This window comes from Pleurodeles waltl, chromosome 12 (assembly GCF_031143425.1).
Source record: "Pleurodeles waltl isolate 20211129_DDA chromosome 12, aPleWal1.hap1.20221129, whole genome shotgun sequence".
NCBI classification, from domain to species: domain Eukaryota; kingdom Metazoa; phylum Chordata; class Amphibia; order Caudata; family Salamandridae; genus Pleurodeles; species Pleurodeles waltl.
Window position 1 is genome coordinate 683,914,499 of NC_090451.1, and position 13,786 is coordinate 683,928,284.

The following is a 13,786-nucleotide window of genomic DNA, read 5'->3' on the forward strand; positions in this document are numbered from 1 at the left end:
GGCAGGAAGGATTGAAGGCGATGAAAAATCCAGCTACAATACCTTCCCAGATGCCACGGCTGGAAAAGAAATATAAAGCCTCGGAAAACACTCCAGCCTGCATAGTAACCCAACCGAAGCCAGATTCTGTCATATCTCAGGCGGCGCAACGTTGCTCAAAGAATCCTTCATCGCCAATCACATCACCCACAGACAGAGAGGGGCGGCGTTTGGACAACATTGGAAATAAATTCTCCTCTGTTGCAGCGATTACAGTGAAGGCGGCTAACTCGTTGGCCATCCTGGGCAGGTATGACCGCCAAATGTGGGCAGACTTGTCTTCTTATGTAGACCTTTTGCCTGAGGATGCCAAACTGGAGGCAAAGAAGGTGTTACAGGAGGGTGAGCGAATTGCAGGTGAAGTCATCGACTGTGCAGTTGAAATTTCACTGACAGGTTTCAGGCAGGTGTAGTGGTTTTGCGTAGTCAGGGATCGCTGAAGTCTACTTCCATTTTGCCCAGATGTTCAGAGTACAATTCTGGACATGGCGTTTGATGGGGAAAGCCTCTTCGGGAAGCATGTAGATGAGATGCTACAATCCATAAAGGTCGATACAGATACAGCGAAATCCCCTGGTACGTTACAGTACAAGAAACAGCCATTTCGAGGTGCGAGAGGTAGAGGAAGTTACTCCTTTCGTGGTGTTTCCAGCATTATAGACCACAGTACCAGTCATCTCCAGCAGGACTCTGACCACAGTATTGACAGCATCAGCAGCACTATCGGTTGCCACCTACCCCTGCTTATAGACACCCCGCAAAGGGAAGATCCGTTGCCAGTGGCAGGGAAACGGGCAGAAAGCAATGACCAGACAGCCATACCAGCTACCAACACCACCCAGATGTCCAAAATTGGGGGTCGCATCACTCGTCACTTCTTCGGTGGTCAAGCATAACATCTGACAAGTGGGTGCTGGATATAGTGGCCAAAGGGCATATTCTGGAGTTCATACAGAAACCACCAAATATCCCTTTGTCAGGTGCGCCACCTCCACGATTAAAACAACTCCTCAAAGAAGTGTATGTGATGTTGCGCAAAGGGGCAATAGAACTTGTTCCAACTCTTCACAGGAACCACAGATTCTATTCACGCTTCTTTCTAGTAAAGAAGCCTTTAGGAAATTGGCGCCCCATTCGAGACTTAAGATCCTTAAACAAGTTCCTGAAGAAGCAGTCGTTCCATATGGTAACGCTACAGGACATCCTACGCCTCTTGAATTCAGGAGATCACATGACATCCCTAGACATCGAGGAAGCGTATTTCCACATCCCAATACATCGAAACTATCGCAAATTTCTCAGGTTCAGGGTAGCTGGTATGCATCTGCATTTTTGTATCCTCCCTTTCGGATTAAAGTCGGCCCCCAGAATATTTACAAAGATGTTAGCTCCAGTTGCAGCTCACCCACGCCAGTTGGGCATGCAGGTTTTCCCCTATCTCGACGACTGGCTCATCAAGGCATCCTCAAGAGCTCAGGTGGTACACCATATAACCGTTTGCCTCCAGTTGTTCGAGGATCTCGGTCTTACCATCAATTATCACAAGTCACACGTTCACCCCACGCAGAAACTGAATTTCTTGGGGGCAATACTGGATACTATCCAAAGCAAGGCATACCCGTCTCAAGAGAGAAAACAAAAACTGTCCAGCTTGGCCCACAAGCTCTCGACAATTAATGGAAATGATCTCGTCATTTATTCCGCTGATCCCAAATTGCCGACTACGTATGCGACCTCTACAGGAGCAACTGGATGCTCAGTGGCTTCCGGTGCAGGGCACCTTCGAGGACCAAATTCTCATCACACCAGCAAGAGGAGCTGCCATGTCTTGGTGGGCGAGACCGACCAACTTGTCCAGCGGCCTTACATTTCTTCCACAGGTACCTCGCTACATAGTAACAACAGTTCTCTTCCAGGGGATCCTCATCAATAGTCATAAACATTGAATATTCCCGCCCTTGTGCGGGGACCCCGGAGCATATATATATAAAATACATACATATTATCATGTGTAAAACAGCAATGCAGGCTATAATCATAAATAGGCTAAAATGCTTTATTTCTATGCAAGTTTTTTTTTTTTTTTTTTTTTTTTTTATATTATAAAATCACAATAGATCATAAATATCTACCTAAGCCCCAAAAGCTGGACTTAGGGAAGTAAACAGCAGTAAATATCAGAGAAAAATAGAAAAAACCACATTGAAAAACAATGAAGCATTCTTAGCCAATAGGCTGCATGCAGGTTAACACAGGAGAACCATAAAAACTTTGGCACCGTGCCTTTAAGACCCTGAGCACCTCCAGTATCCCACCATGCCTCAGGGGTGAAGGGAAGGTGACAGTTGGTTCACAGTTAGGTCAGTTCTTTTTTCCGGCTTCTTCTGAGAGGATCCTGGAGCATTGAGCTCTCAGTTTTTCTGAGTTTTCCTCAGAAAAATTCTTTAAAAAAGCGTTTTTCACTTTTCACTCGACAAGTAATATCTTTGTCTGAGCTAGGAAGGTTTTTTCTGACAGAAAAATGCCTTCTCTTTTTGTAAAATGTCCCTCTTGTGGGAAGAAGAAAGCCCAGTCAGACCCACACTCTCTGTGTATTGTCTGCCTGCCACAGAGTCACTGTCCTGACACCTGCAAGTATTGTAAGAACATGTCAAGGAGGACTCTCAAAGACAGAGAGAAGATCAGGCTACATGGGCTTCAGGAGAGGAAAAAGTCAACATCCTCTTCACTTCCCAGACCTACAGCAGAAGGAATGGCCCGATCGACGTCGACAGGTAGGATTGTACCTGTTTGTTCTCCATCGACGTCATCGGCACCACCGTCTCACCGGCATAGATCGCCGTCGACGGCGACCAGACCGACGTCGAGGGACAAAACGTCGAAGCATGGACACAGGGGTACATCTCCGTCGACGGCAGGCCGCCGTTCGGCGTCGAGTCATCTCCGGCGCTCCCGTTCGCCGTTGAGAACGTCTCACCCCTTGGCGTCGAAGGACACGACACCAAAAACACCTCGACGGCATGAACATCCGCCGTCGACCACTCGCCACTCGACGTCGAGACGCACGACGGCGAGTAGGTCCAGGTCCCGTGATAGGCGATCGGCGTCAAGACACTCGACGGCAAGACCTCCGACGTCAGGACATTCGACGTCGAGAGCAGACCAGCCATCGCAACCTTCGACGTCGAGGATACAATCGACGTCGACACAACCTTCAGCTGTGTCACAGGCAGCAGAGCCAGCGGACAAAGCTCCCTCACCGGTGGTCTCTATAAGGAGTGCATCATCCCATTCCAGAGCATCGGGGCATGTTTCTCCCATCACAGCATCCCCGGATTCACAATACTCGAGGATGTATTCTCCTACTGCCTCATTACCGAGAACGCCATCGCCTACAGCTAGAGCAGGACGGGCTCGTTCTGCTTCTCGTCAGCCGACCACAAGACCTGCACACTCTGCTACAGCCTCTCGGAGCAGGTCCCGTTCCCGAAGGAGAACCAGGTCACGAACACCACGCAGAAGATCACCTTCTTGGTCTTCTTCAGGATCGTCTGTGGGGCGCTACTCCCCCACACTCACAGATTCTCCACCTGCTAGGATTTCCCCGGTGGATGATATCACCACTTTTAATGAGGTTCTTCTAAGGGGAGCGCAGAAACTAAATATTGAGGTACCAGAGCCGGCCACCTCATCCTCAGTTATCTTTGAGACCCTACAACACAGATCAGTCTCGAGAAAACTGCTGCCACTAGTACCGGGTTTGCTGCAACCGACTATGGACACTTTTCTGTCACCAGCCACTCTCAAGTCTGCCCCGGCTAGGATTCAAAAGAAATACAAAGCTCCGGAACAAGATCCTTTATTCCTGCGGAAGGATCCGCCACCGGACTCTGTGATCTTAGCCGCAGCCAGAAAAACACACTCTGTGGCATCATCTTCCACAGTCCCCCCGGATAAGGAGAGCAGACACCTAGACTCTCTGGGGAGAAAGATGTGCGGTACGGCGGCATCTGCTATGAAGGTCTCCAGCGCCTCAGCACTTCTGGGCAGATATGACCGCTCTCTGTGGGACTCTCTCCACAGATTTACAGAAAAGTTGCCCAGGGAAGATAGACAGGACTTCCAGGAAATCTTGCAGGAAGGGGGCCTAGTATCTAACCAGGTCATCAGCGCGGCGGCGGACGGGGCGGATTTGGCTGCGCATGGGTATGCGCACGGAATCTGCGCTAGGAGGTCTTCCTGGCTACGGCTCACGGGTCTGAAACAGGAAGCACAGCAGCGCATTTTGAACCTCCCATTCAGCGGGAGTTCGTTGTTCGGTACCCACGCAGATGAAGAGATGGCCCGAATGAAAACGGAAGTCGACACGATGAGGGCAGTGGGCCTGGAACGTAAAAAAGACTTCAGGCGGAGGTACAGGCCGTATGACAGACGACCATTCCAGCAGAGGGTTCAAACCCCTCACTGGTCTCAAAGGCCACAACAACGACAGGGACGTCCCCTGTTTCAGGCACGTAGACCCACAAGAGACAGAGGGTCAAGTAGACCTCAACAGTCTACAGCAAAGACACCATCAAAGCAATGAGGCATTGCTTCCCTCAGCACTGTGCACCACTCCGGTGGGGGGAAGTGTTACGCATCATCTTCGCGAGTGTCACTCAATCACAAAAGACAAATGGGTGCTCAATATTGTCGAACATGGCTATTCTCTCCTTTTCAAAAAACCTCCTCCACACTTGCCGCCAGCAAGGTGTTTTCCTTCTCATCTCAGCCTGCTACGCAAGGAAGTTCTCGCACTCCTACAAAAGAAAGCTGTAGAAAAGGTTCCTCCGGCACAAAAAGGAAAAGGGGTGTACTCCCGTTACTTTCTGGTGGCGAAAAAAGGTCAACAGGGCCTCTTCAGACCAATTCTGGACTTACGGCTCCTGAACAAGTACATAAGAAAACAAAAGTTCAGGATGCTAGCCCTTCACCAGATTGTCCCGCAACTGCATCAGGGAGACTGGATGTGCTCCATCGACCTACAGGATGCATATTTTCACATCCCAATAGCAACCAAACATCGGAAATTTTTACGTTTCCAGATAGCGTCACAGCACTACCAATTCAGAGTCCTTCCATTCGGCCTGAAGTCTGCACCCCGAGTCTTTTCAAAATGTGTAGCAGTGGTAGCGGCACACCTTCGAAGACAAAAAATATTCGTCTACCCCTACCTGGACGACTGGCTAGTGAAGGCCTCATCTCCGGATCAGGCGAGAAAACATCGAGATATCGTTCTAAGAACTTTCGAGTCTCTAGGTCTTCAAATCAACCACGACAAGTCAACCTTGATTCCAACACAAAACCTCCACTACCTGGGAGCGATACTAAACACAGAGCTCCAAAGAGTGTATCCTTCGGAGGAACGACTTTTATCAATCCACAGGAAGTGTCAACATCTATTAACAGCCGATGCACCTACAGCTCGTCAGGTGACATCGCTTCTGGGCTCCATGGCTTCATGCATCTTCATTGTCCCGAATGCCAGGCTACGCATGAAGCCCCTTCAGGAGGCATTAGAGAACAATTGGAGCCAAAAGACTGGTCACTGGGAGGACAGAGTTCGACTACCAGCAGTGGCTTTTCAATCACTACAATGGTGGATGCACAGACCTCACCTGTCGATAGGTTCTCCGTTTCACCAGACAATTCCAGTCGACACTCTGGTAACGGATGCGTCTCTTCAGGGTTGGGGTTCTCATCTGGGTTCCTTCCAAGCTCAGGGTCTGTGGTCCGACAAGGAAAAGAACTATCACATAAATCTACTGGAACTCAGAGCAGTCCATCTGGCTCTCAAATCTTTCTCTCCATTGGTTCAGGGGAAATCTATCCTAGTTCAGACAGACAATACAACCACAATGTATTACCTGAACAAACAGGGGGGAACAAGATCACTACCTCTGTCTCGAGAATCCCAAACGATATGGCATTGGCTCCTGGCCAGGGGAATGTCTATCACAGCGGTACACCTGCCAGGTCAGCAAAACGTAGAGGCAGATTTCCTGAGCAGACATCTGGAAGACGCGCACGACTGGGTGCTACACGACGAAGTCGTCGAGGACATCTTCGGTCAATGGGGTCGACCTCAGTTGGATCTCTTTGCAGACGAAACAAACAAAAAATGCCCAGACTTCGCGTCCAGGTTCTGCCGTCCGGGATCTCAAGGGAATGCCCTGTTGATCAACTGGTCAGGGACATTTCTCTACGCCTTTCCACCGATTCCCCTCATACCGGCAGTAATCAACAAATTTTACAACTCCAGAACCAGAATGATTCTGATAGCGCCACAATGGCCCCGCCAATTCTGGTACACGGACCTACTCAACTTATCGGAAAGACCTCACAGGAGGTTGCCGTGCAGACCGGATCTCCTGAGCAGAATGGAAGGCAGAATCCTACATCCCAACCTTCCCTCTCTGAGCTTGACAGCATGGCTCCTGAATTCCTACAGTATGGGCACCTAGGGCTCTCACAGGAGTGCATGAGCATCTTGAAAGAGTCAAAACGACCTTCCACGCGGCGTTCTTACGCTTTTAAGTGGAAGAGATTTTACATCTGGTGCTCTCAACAAGGTATAAATCCCATACGAGCTCAGGAGGACGTCATACTATCCTATTTACTTCATCTGGCGAAGTCTGGTCTGCAGGTATCTTCTATTAAGGTTCATTTATCTGCAATTACACCGTATCGTAAGTCGCCTTCTCAGGAATCCTTCTTTACGATACCTGTAGTCAAGGATTTTTTAGAAGGCTTGAAAAAGGTTTTTCCTCCCATTCGGAGATTTTCTCCTCCATGGGAACTGAATGTAGTTCTGTCAAAACTTATGGGCCCTCCCTTTGAACCTATCCACAAGGCCTCTTTACAGCACCTTACGTGGAAGACGGCTTTTTTGGTGGCCATTACTTCAGCGAGGAGGGTCAGCGAAATTCAGGCTCTGTCTTGCAGAGAACCGTACACGGTTTTTCACGATAATAGAGTGGTTCTGCGAACTCACCCATCTTTCCTTCCGAAGGTGGTGTCAGAATTCCATATCAATCAGACTATATCTTTACCGACTTTCTTTCCCAATCCGGAGACTCCGGCTGAGAAAGCATTGCATTCTTTAGACTTAAAAAGAGTGCTGAAATTCTATTTGGACAAAACAAAACCGATTAGACATTCTAACCATTTGTTTCTGAATTATGGTCATTTAAGAACAGGAGAGGCAGCGTCTAAACGAACTATATCAAGATGGATTGTGTCTTGATTTGTTAACACTTACCAAACTGGCTAATAAGCAATTACTGGCTAGGCCAAAAGCGCATTCCACAAGGGGAAAAGCGGCTACTGCTGCCCTCCTTAACAATGTACCAATTTCCGAGATTTGTAAGGCTGCTACATGGAAGTCTGTGCATACCTTTACTAAGCATTACTGTTTAGACTCGGATGCAAGAGCGGATGCCCAGGTGGGGCAGGCCTCTCTTAGAAATCTATTTGCATGAATATGTATTCTTTCCTGCACTTCTTTCGGACAGTCCGCAGAGTTTAGGGATGGGCTTGCTAATCTATTCAATGTTTATGACTATTGATGAGGATCCCCTGGAAGAGAAGGATTAGTTACTTACCTGTAAATCCTAGTTCTCTTCCAGGGGTATCCTCATCAAAGTCATAAACAACCCACCCTCCTCCCCGGACTTAAGTCTCCTAGAAGTGCAGGACAGATTATCTTTCTGATCAGTTACACAGATTGTCACCGTAAAAAAGTACTGACCTAACTGTGAACCAACTGTCACCTTCCCTTCACCCCTGAGGCATGGTGGGATACTGGAGGTGCTCAGGGTCTTAAAGGCACGGTGCCAAAGTTTTTATGGTTCTCCTGTGTTAACCTGCATGCAGCCTATTGGCTAAGAATGCTTCATTGTTTTTCAATGTGGTTTTTTCTATTTTTCTCTGATATTTACTGCTGTTTACTTCCCTAAGTCCAGCTTTTGGGGCTTAGGTAGATATTTATGATCTATTGTGATTTTATAATATAAAAAAAAAAAAAAAAAAAAAAAAAACTTGCATAGAAATAAAGCATTTTAGCCTATTTATGATTATAGCCTGCATTGCTGTTTTACACATGATAATATGTATGTATTTTATATATATATGCTCCGGGGTCCCCGCACAAGGGCGGGAATATTCAATGTTTATGACTTTGATGAGGATACCCCTGGAAGAGAACTAGGATTTACAGGTAAGTAACTAATCCATGCGTCCCACAAGGGCTAATGCGCCACGGTCATAATCCGCTGATGGTACACCGCCAGCCTGTTGGCAGTGTTACCGCCAGCCGCCAGGGTCGTAATGAGGCCCTATGTCTAAAAATCGACAGAGACATAGCAGGGGCATATCTTCTCATGCATATATGCCCTCATGTGTACTGATGCACCCTGACTTTGGGGTGACTTACAACTGGCACATGCAGTGGTAGGGGACCTGGCACACAGGGGTGTGTGACAGGTCGTGTTTTCAATTTTAGCTGCACACGCAGTCTTCAGTGGCAGCTCTGTGTGGGTTTGGTGAGGAGTTCCTGGGGGTGGCACAGCTGGTACTGCAGCCCTCAGGGGCCTTAGTACCCTAAGCCCCAGGTACCAGGGGTACCATGTACTAGAGACTTACAGAGGGTGCTAAAGAGAGTGCCAATTATGGAGAACAACTGGGCAATTTTGGGAAAGAGCTCTGGCACTGGGGACCTGGTTAGGAGGGAACCAGTGCACCTAAAGTCAGGATCACATCAGATACTAGGCAAAAGGTGAGGGCTAAGCATGCCAAAAAGGGTCCTTTCCTACAGGGATTCTCTCTTCCTTTTGCAACACCCTATGCCTGAAAGCTTGGTGATCTTCAGGTGTCGTCGAGTACACTCCACCCTCACTGATTCCCTACTGCACCTCCAGAGAGGTAATCAAAATGTTTGGAGGCATTTGGGAAAAGGATGTTCTCAGCTAGCCTAGCCCTTTGTTCAGTTAGTGGTAGTTGCCTTCTGCGATGCTACTAGTATGAGTTGTAGGATATGGTTGTCAATATCTTGCCATGCTTGGATGATATCCACAAACTTCTCAAGTGACATTCCTGCATTACTTTTGAACGTGCAATTTGATGGCACCTGTCTCTTTGAAAACAAGACATACTCAGTACTGGAGTTCTTCGAGGGAAGGAGGGCCATAACCCACTCCCCTAGCCTTTCCACTCCCATGTGTCAGTATCCTCAACAGTTTTACCCCTTTCCGTTCTTTGGAAGGGGCTTGTTGCAAAGATGGCTCCCCCAGTCCTTTTGAGAATTGGATCGAGGCCCTGAAGAACAACACATTACCCAGTCCATCACCCTGAAACCCCCTAGCTCCTTCCCCACTACCTCCACCAAACCATTTTAACTTGCCCTCTGTCGCACATGGCCAACCTTTTGGAGCCAAGATATTACCTTCATGGGTGGCAGAGCATCACATCCAACATATGGGTGCTTCAAGTAGTACAGCAAGGTAATTGCTTTCAGTTCTGCCACACATTCCCTCTACAACAGAATGGCTGTCAGAGATCCATTTTTTAATTTTGCAGTTGGAACTCCAGGCTCTTTTGGACAAATGAGCCATAGATATGGACTAGATGTTACACCTTTTATTTTCTGGTGCCAAAGAAGGATGGATGCCTCCGTTCTGTTTTAGACCTCCACCCTCACTTTTTTTTTTAACTAAAAAAGAGCAAATTCAAGGTGCTCACATTGACCCAAATGCTATCTGCCTTGGATCCTGAAGACTGGATGGTGGTGCTGGACCTGCAGGAGGGTCAGGAGGATTTTCAGTGTTAGATGCTCCTTTTTGGCCTTACCAGTGCCCCTCAGGTGTTCACAAAAGTGATGAAGGTGGTTGCAGCACATCTTCAGAGCTGTTCTGATTATGGTACAGTTTTGGGCCTTCCCTCCAGATCAGTGAATCCAGGACATTCGGGCTATGATTCTGATGTTTCAGCCTCAGTGCTGGATCTCAGTGAGAGTGGCTCTGATACCTCTTGGCATCCTGCTAAAGGATTACGCCAGGTGGCTCATGCAGGCTGTGCAGTGGTATCTGAAGTCTCTGTGGGCTCAGCACCTAAATAACCTGTCGGATTTCATCCAGGTTTCGGATGAGACTGCAGAAGACCTACAGTGATGGCTGTTCAACCTCAAATGGACCAGCAGCAGACCCCTTGCCTTACTCCACCCAGAGTTGACAGTGGTGACAGACATGTCGCTTTTGAGTTGGGAAGCTCATCTGGGAGAGGTGAAGATCAGAAATCTCTGGTCTCCAGCGGATACCTGCCTCCAATTTTTTTGGGGGGGGAGTTGTGGGCCATTTGATTGTCGTTGAAGGCCTTTCCACTGGGCATCAAAGGAGGCTGGTTCAGGTGCTCATGAATAGCACCACCACCATGTGGTAGTACAACAAGCAGGTTAGAGTAGGATCTTGGATTCTGTGCCTCTGGAGCTGCCTGAATCGGTAGAACATGTCCCTGGTTGTGAACCACCTGGGGGAATCTTTAAACGCCAGGGTGGATGAACTTAGTCAGTGATGCCTCACGGACCATGAATGGCAACTTCACCCAGACGTGGTACAGGCTGTCTTCCAGCAACCAAGAGAACCCTGGTCAGATCTCTTCTCCAGTGCAGAGAATATGCATTGTGAACATATTTAATATTCAGAGTTCCCAAGAATGCTTTCTCTGAGTAACATTCCTCTCAAAATGGAGCGCAGGACTTCTGTATGCCTTCTGGTAGCTGCCATTCCTGCCCCGAGTTCAGAATCAGATCGGGAACGACTGGATCCAGGTCTTTCTATTGACTCCGAATTGGGCCAGGAGAGTGTAGTGCCTGGAATTTCTGGGCCCGAGCATCTGTCCTTTAATCAGGCCTCCATGTCAGGACGTCTTCTGTCACAGCACAATGGCGTGGTCCTTTACTCAAGCCTGCCAAATTCACACCTCCATATGTGAAGATTGAGTGGCAACAGTTGACTCATTCGATCCCCCTCATGTTGTTGATGTAATTTTATCAGCCAGGCATCCATCTGCGAAGACTATTTACGTTGGATGGTAGGAGAAGTTTGTAGCCTGGTGCAGTTTACTCCAACCATTACAAGCAATGTTGTTGGATATTCTGTGTTTTGTGCTGTCTTTAGCCCAGCCAAGACTTGCCGGGGGCTCAGCTAAAGGTTGTGTGTCAACCCTTTCGGTCTTTTTATGTTTACTCGACCAGTTGTTCTTGTTTATATCACCTATTGTGATGCATTTCCTTAAAGGTCTGGTCTATATGTTTCTACCCAAACCTTTTGTAATGCCACAGAGGCATCCTAATTTGATTCTCACCTTCCTGGTGTGTACTCTCTTCAGCCATTGCACATCTGTCTTTTGAGTTTCCTGACTCCTAATACACTCTTCCTTCAGAAATAACCTCAGCTTGTGACATGAGTGAGCTGTAAGCTTGGTCTGTCTGCCTACAGTACACCACCTTTTTTTCTGGACTAACTGGTGTTGTGGTCTACAGCCGCATGTTTGCAGAAAATTGTGACACCTTTTGATGTGCATAAATCCATCACCCTTACAGCATTCTTTGCTGCGCCTTACCTCTCAAAAGTGGAGGAGAGACTCCACTGCTTGGACCTCAAAAGAGCTTTGAACTTTTACGATTGTACGAAAGACCATTGGATGTATGATCAGCTCTTTGTGGGGTTCACTGGAACAAAAAAAGGTACAGCAAGGACCACATCAAGGTGGGTAGTCCTCTTGATGAGGATCTTCTACACATTGGCTAAAAGGCACCCCCCAGATGGTCTGGGAGCTCATTCGAACAAAGCTAAGGCTATTACCATTGCGTTGGCAATTAGACTCCCTATTCTGGACTGCTTTCATGCTGCGACGTATGCATCACTCCATACATTCACAAAGCACTGCTGACTTGATAGCCAGGTTTTGGGGAAGGGCACTTTGTTCACTCACTCCTGCAGGATGTTCCGGTGTGAGCCATTCCACAGACTCACCACTTGTGGAGGTACTCCTTTGGTGTCCATTCACAAAGTGAGGAACCTGTGGTTAGACGTATCCATCAGAAGAACAAATTACTTATCTTCAGTAATGCTCGTTGTGGTGAATACCATATCTTGCTGCGAATTCCTCACTGCCCTCCTTCTTTCCCATTCTGTGGAATTAACTCTTTTCACCATCCAAAGCATCACCTTGAGACCCTCACAGGTGATTTGCCTCCCTTTATAAATCCTCATTGATTGATTGATTCCAGATTAGAGATCTACACACTTTCATATCTGATCAGTTAATTAGCTCTGTCTCGAACAGCGTGAACAGAGTCAAGAAACTGACATCAACACATGAGGCAGTGTATATATGCTGCGCCGGCATCAGTTCCAGGGCAGGACAAAGCATAAGTGGGGCTGCACAACACCACCTATTGCCATGCAGGAACAATGCTGACAAATATCCGAATCCAGTCTTTCTCCTGGTGATATTCATAAGTGGAGGAGTCTGTGGTTAGATAAGGTATCCACTAGAAATAGCATTACCAAAGAAAAGTAACTTGGTCTTCACATTCCTGATAATAAGGTTCATGAGCATTTTATGTTTTGTGAACAATAACAATGATTAATACCAGAAAAGTAAACCTTATTCTCAGTACAATTTTTTTCATCAGTGGTAGTCCATCAACACTTTGACTACCCAACTCTTTCAACTGCTAAACCCTTAGATATAGACTGTAAGTAAGAGTTAAGCATTCACAATGTTGGAATATGATGATGGGTGGAAGTAAGGGAATATTACTAGCAGTAGGTTTGATATTACTCATATGCAGAGTGGTGCCCCTCTTTTTGACAGGTTCAGTACCAATGATGTGTCATCAAATAATGCTGCCTATCAATGGAGTGTTGTTAACTTCCTATCTTACACTTTATAGAATATATTATATGTAAAAAAGGTACATATCACCAACGTTTGTGGTTGTTCACGCATGTTTTTCTTTCTCTGTAGGACACAGTTTATGAATATTATGTGGACCCCAAGACGAAGACTTGGGCCTCCTTTGAAGATAAGTTGCCCAAGGGTTGGAGGTACCCTCCTAAGTAAGTGACCTATCCTTCTGATATGAGAACAACTTGATTGTATTTATGTTAAAGGCCTTTATCGTTTGTTGAAACTCTTTCCATGCACATAATCTGGTTGTAAGTATGTTTAAACTATGTTTACGGCCATCATCTTTCTGTACATCCTCATATTGGTGTAACTCTATCTGCATAAAAGTATTGATTTCAAATATGGTGTTCTCCAGCTTTGGACCCCTCATATATCACATGCTTGACATATTCCCAGACTTCAGACTTGGACCGTTGGTAGTCCAGGTTAACACTGCAGTATTACTTTTCTGCAAATAACATTGAAAGCATGGATAGACTACTAGAAGTTCATCCACCTCAGTTTATGACCCGAAGCCCATTAAGGCGGAGAGGGCACAGAGTTTCAGCCCTCCTCTGAGGCAGCAGCTGTCCGATTCTGTTGTTTGTTTTAATGAGTTACTGGCAGACTCAGGAATGGCGGGTGGGAGATGGATGTGAAACTATTAAAGATAGAGGCTAGAGAATCAATACTCTTGTGAGGCAGATTTTATTTTTTAGGGCCAAACACCTACAATGATAACTTAAAGACTTAACTG

At 47.0% G+C, this 13,786-nt stretch overlaps 1 protein-coding gene across 1 annotated transcript in view; it reads left to right on the forward strand.

Annotated features, from left to right (window-relative positions):
• DNAH2 (dynein axonemal heavy chain 2) overlaps window positions 1-13,786 on the forward strand; it is a 1,666,550-nt gene that overhangs the window by 1,024,215 nt on the left and 628,549 nt on the right. The window contains exon 48 of the mRNA XM_069218683.1: window positions 13,108-13,199. Coding sequence (XP_069074784.1) covers window positions 13,108-13,199 — 92 coding nt within the window. The remainder of the gene's footprint in view (window positions 1-13,107; window positions 13,200-13,786) is intronic.